Below are 13,218 nucleotides of genomic sequence, written 5' to 3'. Positions count from 1 at the left end.
TACCATTTGTAGATAGTTTTCCACGGATAACCCAGTTAAGTAAAAAAAAAACTGTATCTTCAGAATCAGAATCAATTTATTTGTCATTTGGACCCCTGGAGGTCCAAACGAAATGCCGTTTCTGCAGCCATACATAACACACAAATAGACCCCAGACACAACATAATTACATTTAACATAAACATCCATCACATAACTGTGATGGAGGCCAAATAAACGTATCTCTCCACTGCACTCTCCCCCCCCCCGATGTCAGAGTCAAAGTCATAGCCCCCGGCTGGCGATGGCGATTGTCCCGCGGCCATTAAAGCCACGCCGGGTGGTGCGAGGTCGCACACCGGGTCTTGGTGTTGGTGCCCCCGGTGTGCGCTCGCAGAGTCCGCGGCCATTCCAGCCGCGCGGGGCAGCGGTGTCAGGCCCCGCTCCAGGAGCTCTTCGACCCCGCAACTCGGGCGGGAGAAGTCGCCGCCGCAGAAGCCCCGAAAAGCGGTCTCCCCCCAGGGAGCCGTGGGCTCGGCGCCGTCGTCCACAGACCTGTAGAGAGCCTCCGACTCTCCGCAGCAGCAGCAGCAGCAGCAGCAGCAGCAACAGCACCAGCAGCAGCAGCGCTCCTCCACCGCTCCGGACCCGGCCAGCTCCGCGACGGTGAGGTGAGTCGACACCTGAGTCCCCGGTCTCTTCCTGTTGGAGGCCGCTCCTCGTTACGGCCTCAACGACGACTGAGACCCGACGAGAAAAGGTCGGGTCTCAGTGCAGGGAGAGATTCAAAAAGTTTCCCCCCCCCCCCTCCCACCCCCCCACACACACACCCCAACATAAAATAACAAACACTACATAAAAACACAGACAAAAAATAATAAAAACGCGGACAGGCTGCAGAGGCCGCTGCTGGCCAGAGCCGCGCCGCCTACCGGCAAATTACAAATAATAGTTTGTCATTTGTAGGTTTCCTTACTTTGAACTTTACTCACCCTGATTACCAGCTCTGTGAGCCATGCTCCCAATAGTATAATTGATCAACTTCAGTTGTGGTTTCAATTTGTAATTTGTAACCCCATACCCCATAGAAGCATGCTTTAAACTCTAAAACTTCTCCCATTTCCCATCCAATCACATGCTGCATATCTATGCATCGCAACATATGATGCCACATTTTAGAATATCAATATATTGTTGTGAGCTGTACTTTCTCAAATTCTAAAGCATGTTGGACAATGCATGTAATAGTGTTCACAACTGTTAAATAGTAACAAGTTCCTTTAATCGGTCTGTTAATGGCTAATGACCTCTTCCAGTGCCTGTGTCAGATCTCATGTGCTTATGATGTGTAGGTAGCTGTGTGAAGTTTTTATCCTTTGTTCTGCCAAGAACCCCCAAAGTCAGCCAGCTGTATCTTATCTATAAATATGGCTCAGATAAAACAAACTACCAGCTGTGTTCATTTTAACATTCAGTTGGTTTTACAATGCATCGTTAAAGAAATCTGATCCTGAGGGCTCTGCAGCCTTAACTTCCAAACATTAAATCAGAATCTCAGCATGTGGCTAATTAAATGCTGAGATGTATCAAAGCTATTTTCAATTACACCAGTCCTTACTGCAATGTAATGCTTTTTTTGCTTCAGATTTGGCTGCAAATTGCATGATTCTGTTTATTTTTAAAAAAAAGGATAAATGTAAAACAGTTACTAAGATTTTATATCTAGTTCAGATCTAATTTCAAAGGCTAAAACAGGGATTGTTTCTGTTTAATTCTCAACAGTAAATGAGAAAAAGTTGTGAGGATATGTTCAAAAAAAATTCCAGTTGTTACCGAACTAGTTTATACTGTTAAGTGTCAGAGCTCAACTTGCCAAGAAAGTGAACTATTCTTAACGAAAGGCGGTGAGGTTCAATGGAAAACTAAAAGAAAGAAATATCCAAAAATGTTAACATAGCATAGATTCTGATGAATAATGGAGATAATGAATTGCAAAATGGGCGATTATAAAATGTTAAGAAACTTGGAAGGGATTAGCAGTAAAAGGTTTACAATAATATTGGGAAAAAGATGGTGGTATGATGGTTAAGAACAATGTTAAACTAAAAATTGATGATGGTGGTAAAAGAACAGTATAGCACAAGAACAGGTCCTTCGGCCCACTACTGTGCCGAACATGATGACAAGACTCTCATCTCCGTACACATAATCCATATTCCTCCATTCCTTGCATATCCATATGCCTATCCATGTCTCTTAAATGCCACTATCATAATCTGCTTCAAACACCGTCCCCAGCAGCATGTGCCAAGCACTCACCACCTTCTGTGTAACAAAACTTGTCCCGCACATCTCCTTTATCTTTTGCTCCTCTCACCTTACAGTGCCTTATAGTTTTTGATATCTTCCATCCTGGGAAAAAAATTCTGACTGTCTATTCTATCTATGCCTCAAATCATTTTATATACTTTTACCAGGTCTCCGTATAGCCTGATAAAAGCATTCCAGAGAAAATAATCTGTCTGTCCAATCGCTCCCTGTAGTTAAAACACCTAATCCAGCCTTCATTCTGGTTAAATCCAGGCATCACCCTGATAATACATCATATCAAGCAAAATGGCATATATGTTAGCTAATTGCATAACATCAACATTATGGGAAGTAAGACTTCCCAAGAAAGTTAATACTGAACCATCAAATAACAGAAAAATGAATAATTCTAAAGAGTGACTAATCCCTGGGATCAGATGGTTTTTGTCACCGTGTGCTCAAGGCATAAATGAGAGCTTGGCACAAAAACTGACAAGTCGTTTGATTCTGTTAATTCAGAAACTGTTCATTCGGATTGATAAATTATCCATGTAATTAGTATTAAAGAGAGAAGGAAAGCAAGAAATTATGGATCTGCTTTTGAGAAATGCATAGCACCACTTTTAACTGATGTGGTTGATAAATACTGGTTGAAACATTTCAAAGCACCAAGGTGGGTAGCAGGAGTTATCACATTGTACACTTCTGTACACGTTTACTAATGTTAAACAAATGAATGCATGCAGCATTTAATGAACTTGAGTATTGTTTTTGTTCCTGCTTGTGATTCCCCCCCCCCGGAATAACGATTTTTATTTCTTTATTATACGTCTTGCAGACAAGGAAGGCTGCAATTTAAACCACCATTTGAAGAAATACGGGCAAAATACTACAGAGAAATGAAGAGGTTTATTTCCATTCCAAACCAGTTTAAGGGTGCAAGTGAGCCTGGTGAAGAGCCAATCTTTGTCACTATGATAGAGAGAAATGCAAAAGGTTTTGTCACGGTTTTTAGTAAAGCAGAAGATTTATTCAAACGCCTGGCAGCAGCTTTGGATACGTTTCAGGTAAAGGTTTTTGTCAACTATTGTGCAAAAACAAATTGGTGATTTTCTAATTTGAAATTATCTATATATGTTATAGAATCATAAAATAACAGAAATCAGAAAGAGACATTCCAGCAAGCTGCCAAGTCAGTACTGTTTTTTTGAAAGAGCTATCCAAATGTTCTTGCTCCCTGTTCTTTGACCATCAGTTGCCTGAAAATCTGTGGTGTTCCTGTATTGTGTCCGGTATGTGTCAATCATGCTTTACTGGCTTGTATGTATCTCACATGCAGGTAATGGACTCAAGAACAATTATAGTTCAGCCACAAATGCTCATTGTTGCAGTTTACCACTGAACACCTTTAAAAATAAAAATATTCGGTGTCTTCTGACTGCTTCCATTTATTGTGTAGGAAGGAACTGCAGATGCTGGTTTAAACTGAAGATAGACACAAAATGCTTGATCTCGACCCAGGGTCTCGACCCAGGAACTCGACCCGAAAAAAAGGGTCTCGACCCAAACATCTCCCATTCCTTCTCTCCTGAGATGCTGCCTGTCCCACTGAGTTACTCCAGCATTTTGTGTCTGCTTCCATTTATTAGTTCACTTGCAAACTTTGTTCAGGTCACGCTGCAGTCTGATGTGAACTGGTCCATGGCTTCTGGTTTATTTATGGTCTGAAGTGGCTGGTGGGAAATAGCAGGTGCAGTGGACTGCAGCACTGTGAACGTGTCATAATATTCTCAGGCATTGAGTGGTTGATCATAATTAGCTTCTGTCTGCAATTGTACATAATTCTACAATGAAGGAGCGATATTGTCATTATACCTTGAACCATTGAAACATCCTTTTGCTGGATATGCCTGCTTCTCTAGACACAAGAAATAACCAGGACTCTAGTTGAGCAGACAACTTCTATAATTTCCCTTCTGCCGCAGTGAATTGCAAGATGTGATGTATTCTTCAGCACCAGCTTGGAATGCACCAGTCAGAGGCATAAAAAATCTTCTCTATTGAATTTTTCACCCAAGAGCTATGCGAAGCATTGCCTGAGAGAATGGTGGAAGCTGAGTTGCCAACAACATTTAAAACATGTCCAGAGGAGCATTTGAATCGTCTTGATGTGGACGGGTGTAGACCTGGGGCTGAAAAATGAAATTAATACAGATTGGTACCCACTAGTTGCTGAGGATGTGTGTCAATTGGCCTGTTTCCATGCTGTATGATTATGACTGTGAATCTATGACATTATCTCAATCATACTGCCAAATTGTCCACAAACTAAGAATAGAGGTAGAACGGACCTGTAAGAGTTGTTTACTATTCTATTGTTTTTAACTCTGTAAATGAAGGCATGTCTATGCAAAAATGGTGAAAACAAAAATCCAAAAATCTGATATTGAGGTGTTGTTTCTTCATATATGTATCTCGTGCTAGTTTAGAACTGTATCAGCTGCTAAAATGTTTTCCTCAAAATAATTTAGTTTGAATAAAGCAAATCTGTTGTGATCTGTAATATAACAACTAACTTTATTTTTGTATTTCCCGTTATTTTCAATTCTTATAATTTCTATTAACTTTCAAAAAATATATCCGTCAATTGATCATGACTTATTTGTACTTATTAATAATGGTAAACTTATTTCTTAAAGGAATGGGTTGTGCTTGGACAAGTGAACATTGAGGCACTAATTGAAGATAACCTCCACACTGCACATGACTGGGAGAAAAACTTCAAGGCTCTCAAAGGAAGAGGAAAGGATTCTGAAAGGCTTCCAAGGTTGAATCATTGGCTTTGCTAAAACATATAATATTCATTATAATATAATATAATAAGAGAAAGAAGCAATTATGCTGCAACTGCCCATTTAGTTTGTCATTTATGGCCTTTGATGAATGCTCATTGTGTGCAGAACATGCTGATGTGACATGAGATATCTATCTATAAAATTGGTTATCTATGGTTGTAGAAAAGATCTGAATCTGCCAAGATATGCTCATGCTTATCTGAAATAGATAGATTTTTGAATGCTTCTCGAGATTGATGGATTTATGGGTATTAATCAGAGATTGATGGATGTGTAGCGGCACCAAACGTGGTGAATAAAGGTGAGATTTCAGGCCGGTTCAAACAGACGTTTATTCGGGTTCGACACGTTAGGTTGGTGCGCTAACTATATTATCATTGCTGCTGTAGCTGAGCGAGGTTGTTCACTCGGGCTCAGCTACCTGTTGACTACAAAGGTCTCGAGGTGAGATAACCTTTAGTAGCAGGACACTCCCTCTAGCCCGCCCTCGTACCTCCTGACGAGGGTTTGACCATAAGTGGCCCGTGTATAAGCTGATGCCACAGATGTTTAGATAATAAAGAATTCCAGAGATATAGGGCAATTGCATTGAATCATGGAGCATGCAGGTGGGGCCTAATGCTTCTGTTTCTATTTCAATGGTGCTTTTCAATGATTCTTTTATTGTCACAAATGCTCAGTGGAATTATTTTCTTACGAACAATCTAGTAGAGTATTGCCACACCTGAGCACGTCCCCGAGTAGCAAATTGTACAGAAATATTCTACTGATTCCACATGCAAGAGACACCGTGTTTTGGTGCCATTTTCAAAGTTCATTCCATGCTGTAGGTATTATGAGCGGTGCACGCTCCAGGCAAGCCACAGGCTGTTGCGGGCCTCCAGCTGTCACCTTCCTAGGACATGTGGATCGACCAACATCCTATCCTCGTCCGTCCACCTTTGTGCTCTGGGGGCGCCCCCAGCAGCCAATCTTGAAGGCACGGTTGCCCAGACCCAGACCCAGATTCCCTCTCCTCTCATACCAACCACGCTCCTCGCTGGTCATGTCCGTCGTCGTCGCCGGCTCCATCTTCCCCGTTCTCTGGTCTTCGGGGGACCAGCTCCCCCTTCCAGGCTGTGGTCCACTGGGTCCTACGAGCAGCGGCTGACTCGGCAGCTACCCCCTGCAAGTCGTAGTCCGCTGGGTTTTGCATTCGGCTGCGGAGGATCCGTTTGGCAGTTACCCCAAACAGTCCGCTGGGTTTACATTTGGCTGTGGTGGACCGGCTCGGCGGCTTCCCCCTGCACGCCGTGGCCCTCTGGGAGCTTCTGCTGCGTGTGCCGCTCTGGGAGTAATGTTCTTATGACAACAAGTTTGCAAGTTTATTAAGTGACTATCTCTGTACAGTATGAATCAAATCACAGTAGCTGATTGACATTATAAATCTTGTTATAATCCATTAATAATTGCTGAAATACTGTTCTTATCTTCATGACTCCGTTCTAATCACATCCATACCTTGGCAAAGCAGTGAAGTTTATCTCATTCTTGTAGAGTTGGACAAGATTCACAGGACTAAAGTTTGCATAGGCAATGATGCTTAGAGTAAATAGAGTAAATAAATTGGATTAAGGCATGTTTGTAAATATCTCATCCTTTTGTGTGACGGAAGTGAAAGTGACACAAGATTTTTCAAATTTTGTAGTGTTGTGAAAGTGGATTGCATTACAATTAACTGTAACCCAGTAAAGGCCGTGATTGATGACCTTATTCAGATGTTATTTGATGCCTTGGTTCAGTCAATAAGGAAATCTATACAAGGTACAACCATTTACATCATGCTCGGGGGAACTAATATTAGTTTTAATATGTTGAGGCCTGCCTAATTAATTTAATTTATTTATTCACGCATGACATATGGGCACTGCTATCAAGTCAACATTCAATAGTCATCCCAGTTTGTCTTTGATAAGATGGTGGTGTGCCATCTTCCTGAACTCATCTGTGTTGTGAGGAACATTTAATTGACTCACTGTGGAATTGATTCAAAGTTGAACTATGATCTGTGTGCATACATTTAGAATGACTGGTGCAATATGAAGTTTTGCAACTATCATTGGAGGCACATGTTTAAAAGACATAATCCTTTTGGAACTAAATTTGTTTAACATACTTCTTGGCCATGCTGTCTTTATACATCTGTACACTAATGTGGTGCAGTTAGTAACAGTCATGAATTCAATTTTAAACTTATGGAATCCATTGCGTCAAGATATTTAGCAATATTTGTTCTTCCTTTTTTTGCTTGTAATAATGTAATTTAGCGAATATCCATGAGATCGACAGTTTTGTAAGTGACGCAATGGAATTGTTGTCCAAAAGACCTGAGACAGTGGAAGAAATTGGAGATGCAAATGCAAAACATATGGAGATCACTTCAAAGAAACCTCGGGTAAGAGCAGTAAACTATAAAAGGCAGAGAAAAAACAGAACATTTAATTTAAATGTATATTGATTTTTTTTAAATTAGTTGTCAGTAAGATATTTAATAAGAAGATAGATTACAATAGTAATCTATTGTGCAGTTCTTTCTTAAACAGATTACAATAGTATACTTTTTATAAGCGTCTATACATTTAATAGTGTCAGACACGGTAGTGTTTGCACCTATTTTCGAGAAAACATCCTTGTCACTCATGTGGCCCCTAGGGTGATATCCCTTCGACTTGTTTGAGGGGTGTCTCCATTGGACACTACCTCTCAATGTTCGACAGCAAAAGGACCCTACACTGTAGTTCTTCCCCACAGAGCCTTGGCTTTAGCTGCACCAAGCTTCAGCAAGTCCCTCAGCACATGCTCTTGCAGTCTGGAATGGGCAGTCGCCAACATTCCCTGATGGACATCTCACTCTGGTGAGAGGCCAGCAAGTTTTGGGCAGACCAAAGAGCATCTTTCAATGAGTTGATGATTTTCCTGCAGACTTTGATGTCTGTATCCGAATGTGTCTCTGGGAGCAGACCATAAATCAGAGAGTTCTTTGTTACGAGGCTGCTTAGGATGAATAGTGACAAGGACCATTTTCCAGACCCTCTTCACAAATCCACACTGAAGTGGGCATCGATGGCCTCTCCATAGCTGGCGTTCCAAGGGCAACATGCACTGTGTAGTAAGACTCTGATAGTATAGGAAGTATCTGACTGGGATGGTCCTTCTCACCGCCTGCTTGCTGGTGAGTTCTGATAATGAGGCATTTCATCAGACAAAGTGGGCAGTCTGCTGAGGGAACCATGCCACAGGATGCATTGAATCTTTTCCCTGCAGTGTCTGCAGGATGTTCTCCTTGGACAGGTACATGGGACTAGAAATCTTTGGAGGGAATAAGAGGCAATTGTGAGCAAATGGGACTAGCTTAGATGGTGCATCTTGATCGGCATGGACAAGTTGGGCTGAAGGGTCTCTTTTTGTGCTGTATGAATCTAAAACTCATTAAAGTGATTTCTTGGGCCTAAAGTATATTTCCGCAGTTTTATTTTGACTCCCAATGGTTACAGTATAAAGGAACTCCTCCCTAAAGCTTTTGTGTTTTTCACTTTTCTACTATGCTTTTAAGGGTAAAAGATTGAAAAAGTAGAATTGACATGGAATTGATTTATGACTTATTCATGTTTGGTGATGCTTTTGTTGTTCATATCACTAATAGCTATTTGTTATAACCTTGAATTTTATCATATCTTTAAGATTTTACCACTGTTTCAAGAAGCTGAAGATAAAAATAAACTGCTGCGTTCTGTAGCAGGTGGTGGTCTTGAGACTCTTAGCAGCCTAAGAGCAAAATGGGACAAATTTCAATTAATGATGGAGAGCCATCAGCTTATGGTGAATGAACAGGTAAGAATACGGTGTTTTCTGTAAAGCAAAGCACTACAGAGGCTGGAAATGTAAAATAAAACAGGAAATGTTGAAAATACTCAACATTTAGTCTTGGAACAAAAAAACATAGTAATGTTTCCGACCAACGAACTTTAACTAGAACAGGAAAAGGGTGCATATGCAAGTTTTTTTATCATGCAACGATAGAGAAAGTGGAATGAAGAACGAAGGGTACAGTCTGTGATAGTGTGGAATGCAGGGGAATTTAATGGACAAGGAGGATGACGGTACAAAGACAAATGGTGGTTATAGTTGAACTGGGTACAAAGATGGATGTAAGTAGCAATCAGAGAACCATTAACTGATTGTTGTTTAGTACATGGGATGTCAGAAAGGCATCTGATGAGTCAGAACCTACTGCACATGGATCTGCAAGTGGATAAAGTATGCAGGCAATTAGTTTGTCTGCTCAGTGGAAATGTTTTAAAAGGAGCCAAATGACAGGATGTACAAAAGTGTAAAAAATCTAACAAAAGTTGATAAAGTCAAGCTCGGTTGGTTTCTGCTGTTACTAACATTGGATAAGTATATCTTTACTGCTGCGTAATGAACAAAATTACATTGAAATTCAATAACCTGAAGCCAACAGTTTCCCAAGGGTCTTATCAGCAATGAAGAGAAAGTACTATGATAATTGTTAGAGATATACAATACCGTTTATTTGTCATTTGAACCTCACATGAAGTTCAAACAAAATTTGGTTTCTGCAGTCATACAACAAGAAAAGAACCAAGACACACACCAACACAATTTACACAATGTTGATCTACCATATGATGAGCTTTTGATGGCACTGGGTCTATATTCACTGGAGTTTAGAAGAATGAGCGGGGACCTCATTGAAACATACAGAATAGTGAATGTCTTGGATAGAGTGGATGTGGAGAGGATGTTTCCACTAGTGGGTGAGTCTCGGACTAGAGGTCAAAGCCTTAGAAATAAAGGAACATGAGGTTAGGAGGGAGAGATAGATCAGCTATGATTGAATGGCATAGACGATGAGCCGACTGATCTAATTCTACTCCTATCACATGATCTTATGATCGCTTAATAACTTCATATTCTGATAGAGCTTCCAGGAATCAGGCCAAGCGCGGAAGTCATGCCAGCCCAGGATAAATAATCTGGGTTAGTTATGCCGAAAGAATTCTGTACAATAAATTTGAAAAAAGAAAATGTAGCAGGAAGATTAGGCATCCTAATCTCTATTGCAAACATCAAGTGACACATAGATTTTCGACTTAATGACCTTGGTGGCTAGTATCCAATTTGCATTATTTTTTGGAAAGGTATTAGAAGGAACAATAGGACATCATCAAACCACCTTGTCTGACGGTATTGCTTTGGTTCACTTCGTGGACCATACATGTGGAAACTTGGTAATGCAGGAGGATGATTTTTTTGTCTTAACAGTTTTGTTTTGGGGATTCTTTAGTTTTTCTATGTGGGTGAGGGTGTAGGGTAAGGGGGAAACCGTTTCCCAGGCGCTTCCTGGCGAGGATGCGACTATTTCTCTGTGTCTCGCGGCGTACCACTGGATAGGACCGGCCTTTCCGACCGGGGACCGGACCAGAGCTTCAGGCAGCGGCGGCGTGAAGCTGGATTTACCGCGGAGCGTGCGATGCCTACCTGGATCGCCGTTTGAAGCTCCGGAGCATTGGGCCCACTGCTGCAACATCGCAGGGATGTGGTACACGGAGCTCCCAGCGCGGGCGGCTCTGAAACGACATCGCGGAGCCCTGGGGCCCTTTGCTGAGGGCCGCCAGCGTGAATCTCCGGCCGGCACGGCCTGGGGGCGTCAGGAGCTGAGGACTCCGTTGGGAAGCGGCCGATTTGGAGGTCCAAGCCGCTGAGGTTGGCCTCCCGTTCCGACGTCGGAGTTCCAACATCCCGGCGAGCGGGCCTGAGCGGCGGGCTGCCCGTAGTGTCGACTGCGGAGTGCTCCGGAGGCCCCGATCACGGGTGAACATCAGAGGAAGATGACTGACTTTGGTGCCTTCCCTCACAGTGGGAAACTTTTGATTCTGCTGTGTGGGGATGTTTTATGTTGAACTCTATCGTGTGTTGTGTTCTTTATTTTATTGTATGGCTGTATGGTGATCACATTTCACTGTGCCAACTGGCACATGTGACAAATAAATGTATCTAGTATCTTGTATGAGGGGTGATCTTTTAGAGGTGTACAAGAGGGAAATAGATAGTGTAGATACGCAGAGTTATTTACCCATAGTAGTGGAATCAAGAACCAAAGGACATGGGTTTAAGGTGAGAGGGGGAAGACTTAATACCTTTTTTTATACTGAGGGAGTTGCATATATAGAATGAGCTGCCAGAGAAGGTAGTTGAGGCAGGTACTATAACAACATTTAAAAGACATTTGAGCAGGTACATGGAAAGGAAAGGTTTTGAGGGATTTGGGCCAATTGTGGGCAGGTGGGACCAGCGCAGATGGGGCAACTTGGTCAAGTTGGGCCGAAGGGTTTGTCTGCATGCTCTGACTCCAACAAACTGATTTCCAGCGTAGTTAAAAAAAGAAGACAGTGCTGGAGTAACTCAGCAGATCAGGCAGCATCTCTGGAGAAAGGTCGCCTATCCATGGATAGGTGACCTTTTGGGTCGAGACCTCAAGAGATCTCAATACTTTATTCTCCACCAAATCCACATAATCTCCAGTGATGCTGCTTGACCCACTGAGTTAATCCAGAACTTTGTGTCTTATTTTGTAAACTACAATCTGCAGTTCCTTTTTTCAACTTCTTCCAGTGCAGTTATACTCAAATCCATGTGACAGTCCTTATGATTTATAATTATTATTACAGTATTATTATGTGATTATTTTTATTTTTATTTATTTGTCTTGTTGCTTTGTTAGATTCTCAATATTCATGTGCACTTTAAAAAAATTGGAGTGTACTTATGCAGCCTTGAACTCATTGTGTTTACTCTCTTAGATTGAAATTATGAAAGCAAATGTTGAATCTCACGTGAAGATATATGTACAACAGCTGGAAAAATTTGAAGCACGCTGGAATCAGTTAAAACCAAGTGATGACATAGTTGACAGTGGAAGCAGAGAAATGCTCAATAAATGTGTTGAATGTATAAATGAGAAGAAAATTGAATTTGATGAACTGGAGACGACCAGAAAGAAGTTGATGTATGTTTTTATTCATCAGGAAAGTAACATACACAAAATTATGTCCTCATCACAAGATGCTGTAACATAATATTTTAATGTAAAAAACTCTAAAAATATATAGCATGCATAGTTGAGGGTCCCATTAACAAGGTATGATGATCTGAGCTACTTAGCTCCAATAAATTCACTTATTGTGTTGTATATAAAATAAAATATAACATAAAATTATGAGATGCATATATAAGGTAGACAGTCAGGACCTGTTTCCTAGGGTGGAAATGTCCAACACTAGGGGGCATAGCTACAAGGCGAGAGGGGGAAAGTTTAATGGAGATGAGCAGGGCAAGTTTTTTTACACAGAGCAGAGAGGCCCGTAACGCATTGCCAGGGGTGGTGTGGAGGCAGATATGATAGTGGTGTTTAATAGGCTTTTAGATAGCCACATCTACAGCTATATTAATAGCAAAAGGATAACGAGGGATAAAATTGGTCCATTGGAGAGACAGAGTGGACAGCTATCTGCAGAGCCAAAAGAGATGGGGGAGATATTGAATAATTTTTTTTTCTTCGGTATTCACCAAGGAGAAGGATATTGAATTGTGAGGTAAGGGAAACTAGTAGAGTAGCTATGAGATTCAAAGTAAAAAAAGTACTGACACTTTTGAAAAATATAAAAGTGGATAAGTCTCCAGGTCCTGACAGGATATTCCCTAGGACATTGAGGGAAGTTAGTGTAGAAATAGCCGGAGCTATGACAGAAATATTTCAAATGTCATTAGAAACGGGAATAGTCCCCGAGGATTGGCGTACTGCGCATGTTGTTCCATTGTTTAAAAAGGGTTCTAAGAGTAAACCTAGCAATTATAGACCTGTTAGTTTGACCAGTGGTGGGTAAATTAATGGAAAAGATACTTAGAGATAATATATATAAGTATCTGGATAAACAGGGTCTGATTAGGAACAGTCAACATGGATTTGTGCCTGGAAGGTCATGTTTGACTAATCTTGAATTTTTTGAAGAGG

The 13,218-nt window shown here is 41.3% G+C and overlaps 1 protein-coding gene across 1 annotated transcript in view; it reads left to right on the top strand.

Moving 5' to 3' along the window:
• LOC129698145 (cytoplasmic dynein 2 heavy chain 1) overlaps nt 1-13,218 on the top strand; it is a 395,765-nt gene that overhangs the window by 66,014 nt on the left and 316,533 nt on the right. Inside the window, 6 exon segments of the mRNA XM_055637055.1 lie at nt 3,128-3,356; nt 4,989-5,116; nt 6,832-6,947; nt 7,451-7,578; nt 8,865-9,014; nt 12,008-12,213. Coding sequence (XP_055493030.1) covers nt 3,128-3,356; nt 4,989-5,116; nt 6,832-6,947; nt 7,451-7,578; nt 8,865-9,014; nt 12,008-12,213 — 957 coding nt within the window.

The sequence above is a fragment of the Leucoraja erinacea genome, chromosome 6 (genome assembly GCF_028641065.1).
Source record: "Leucoraja erinacea ecotype New England chromosome 6, Leri_hhj_1, whole genome shotgun sequence".
In the NCBI taxonomy this organism is placed as follows: domain Eukaryota; kingdom Metazoa; phylum Chordata; class Chondrichthyes; order Rajiformes; family Rajidae; genus Leucoraja; species Leucoraja erinaceus.
Note: the sequence above shows the minus strand (reverse complement) of the source record. Positions and strands in the feature narration are given on the sequence as shown.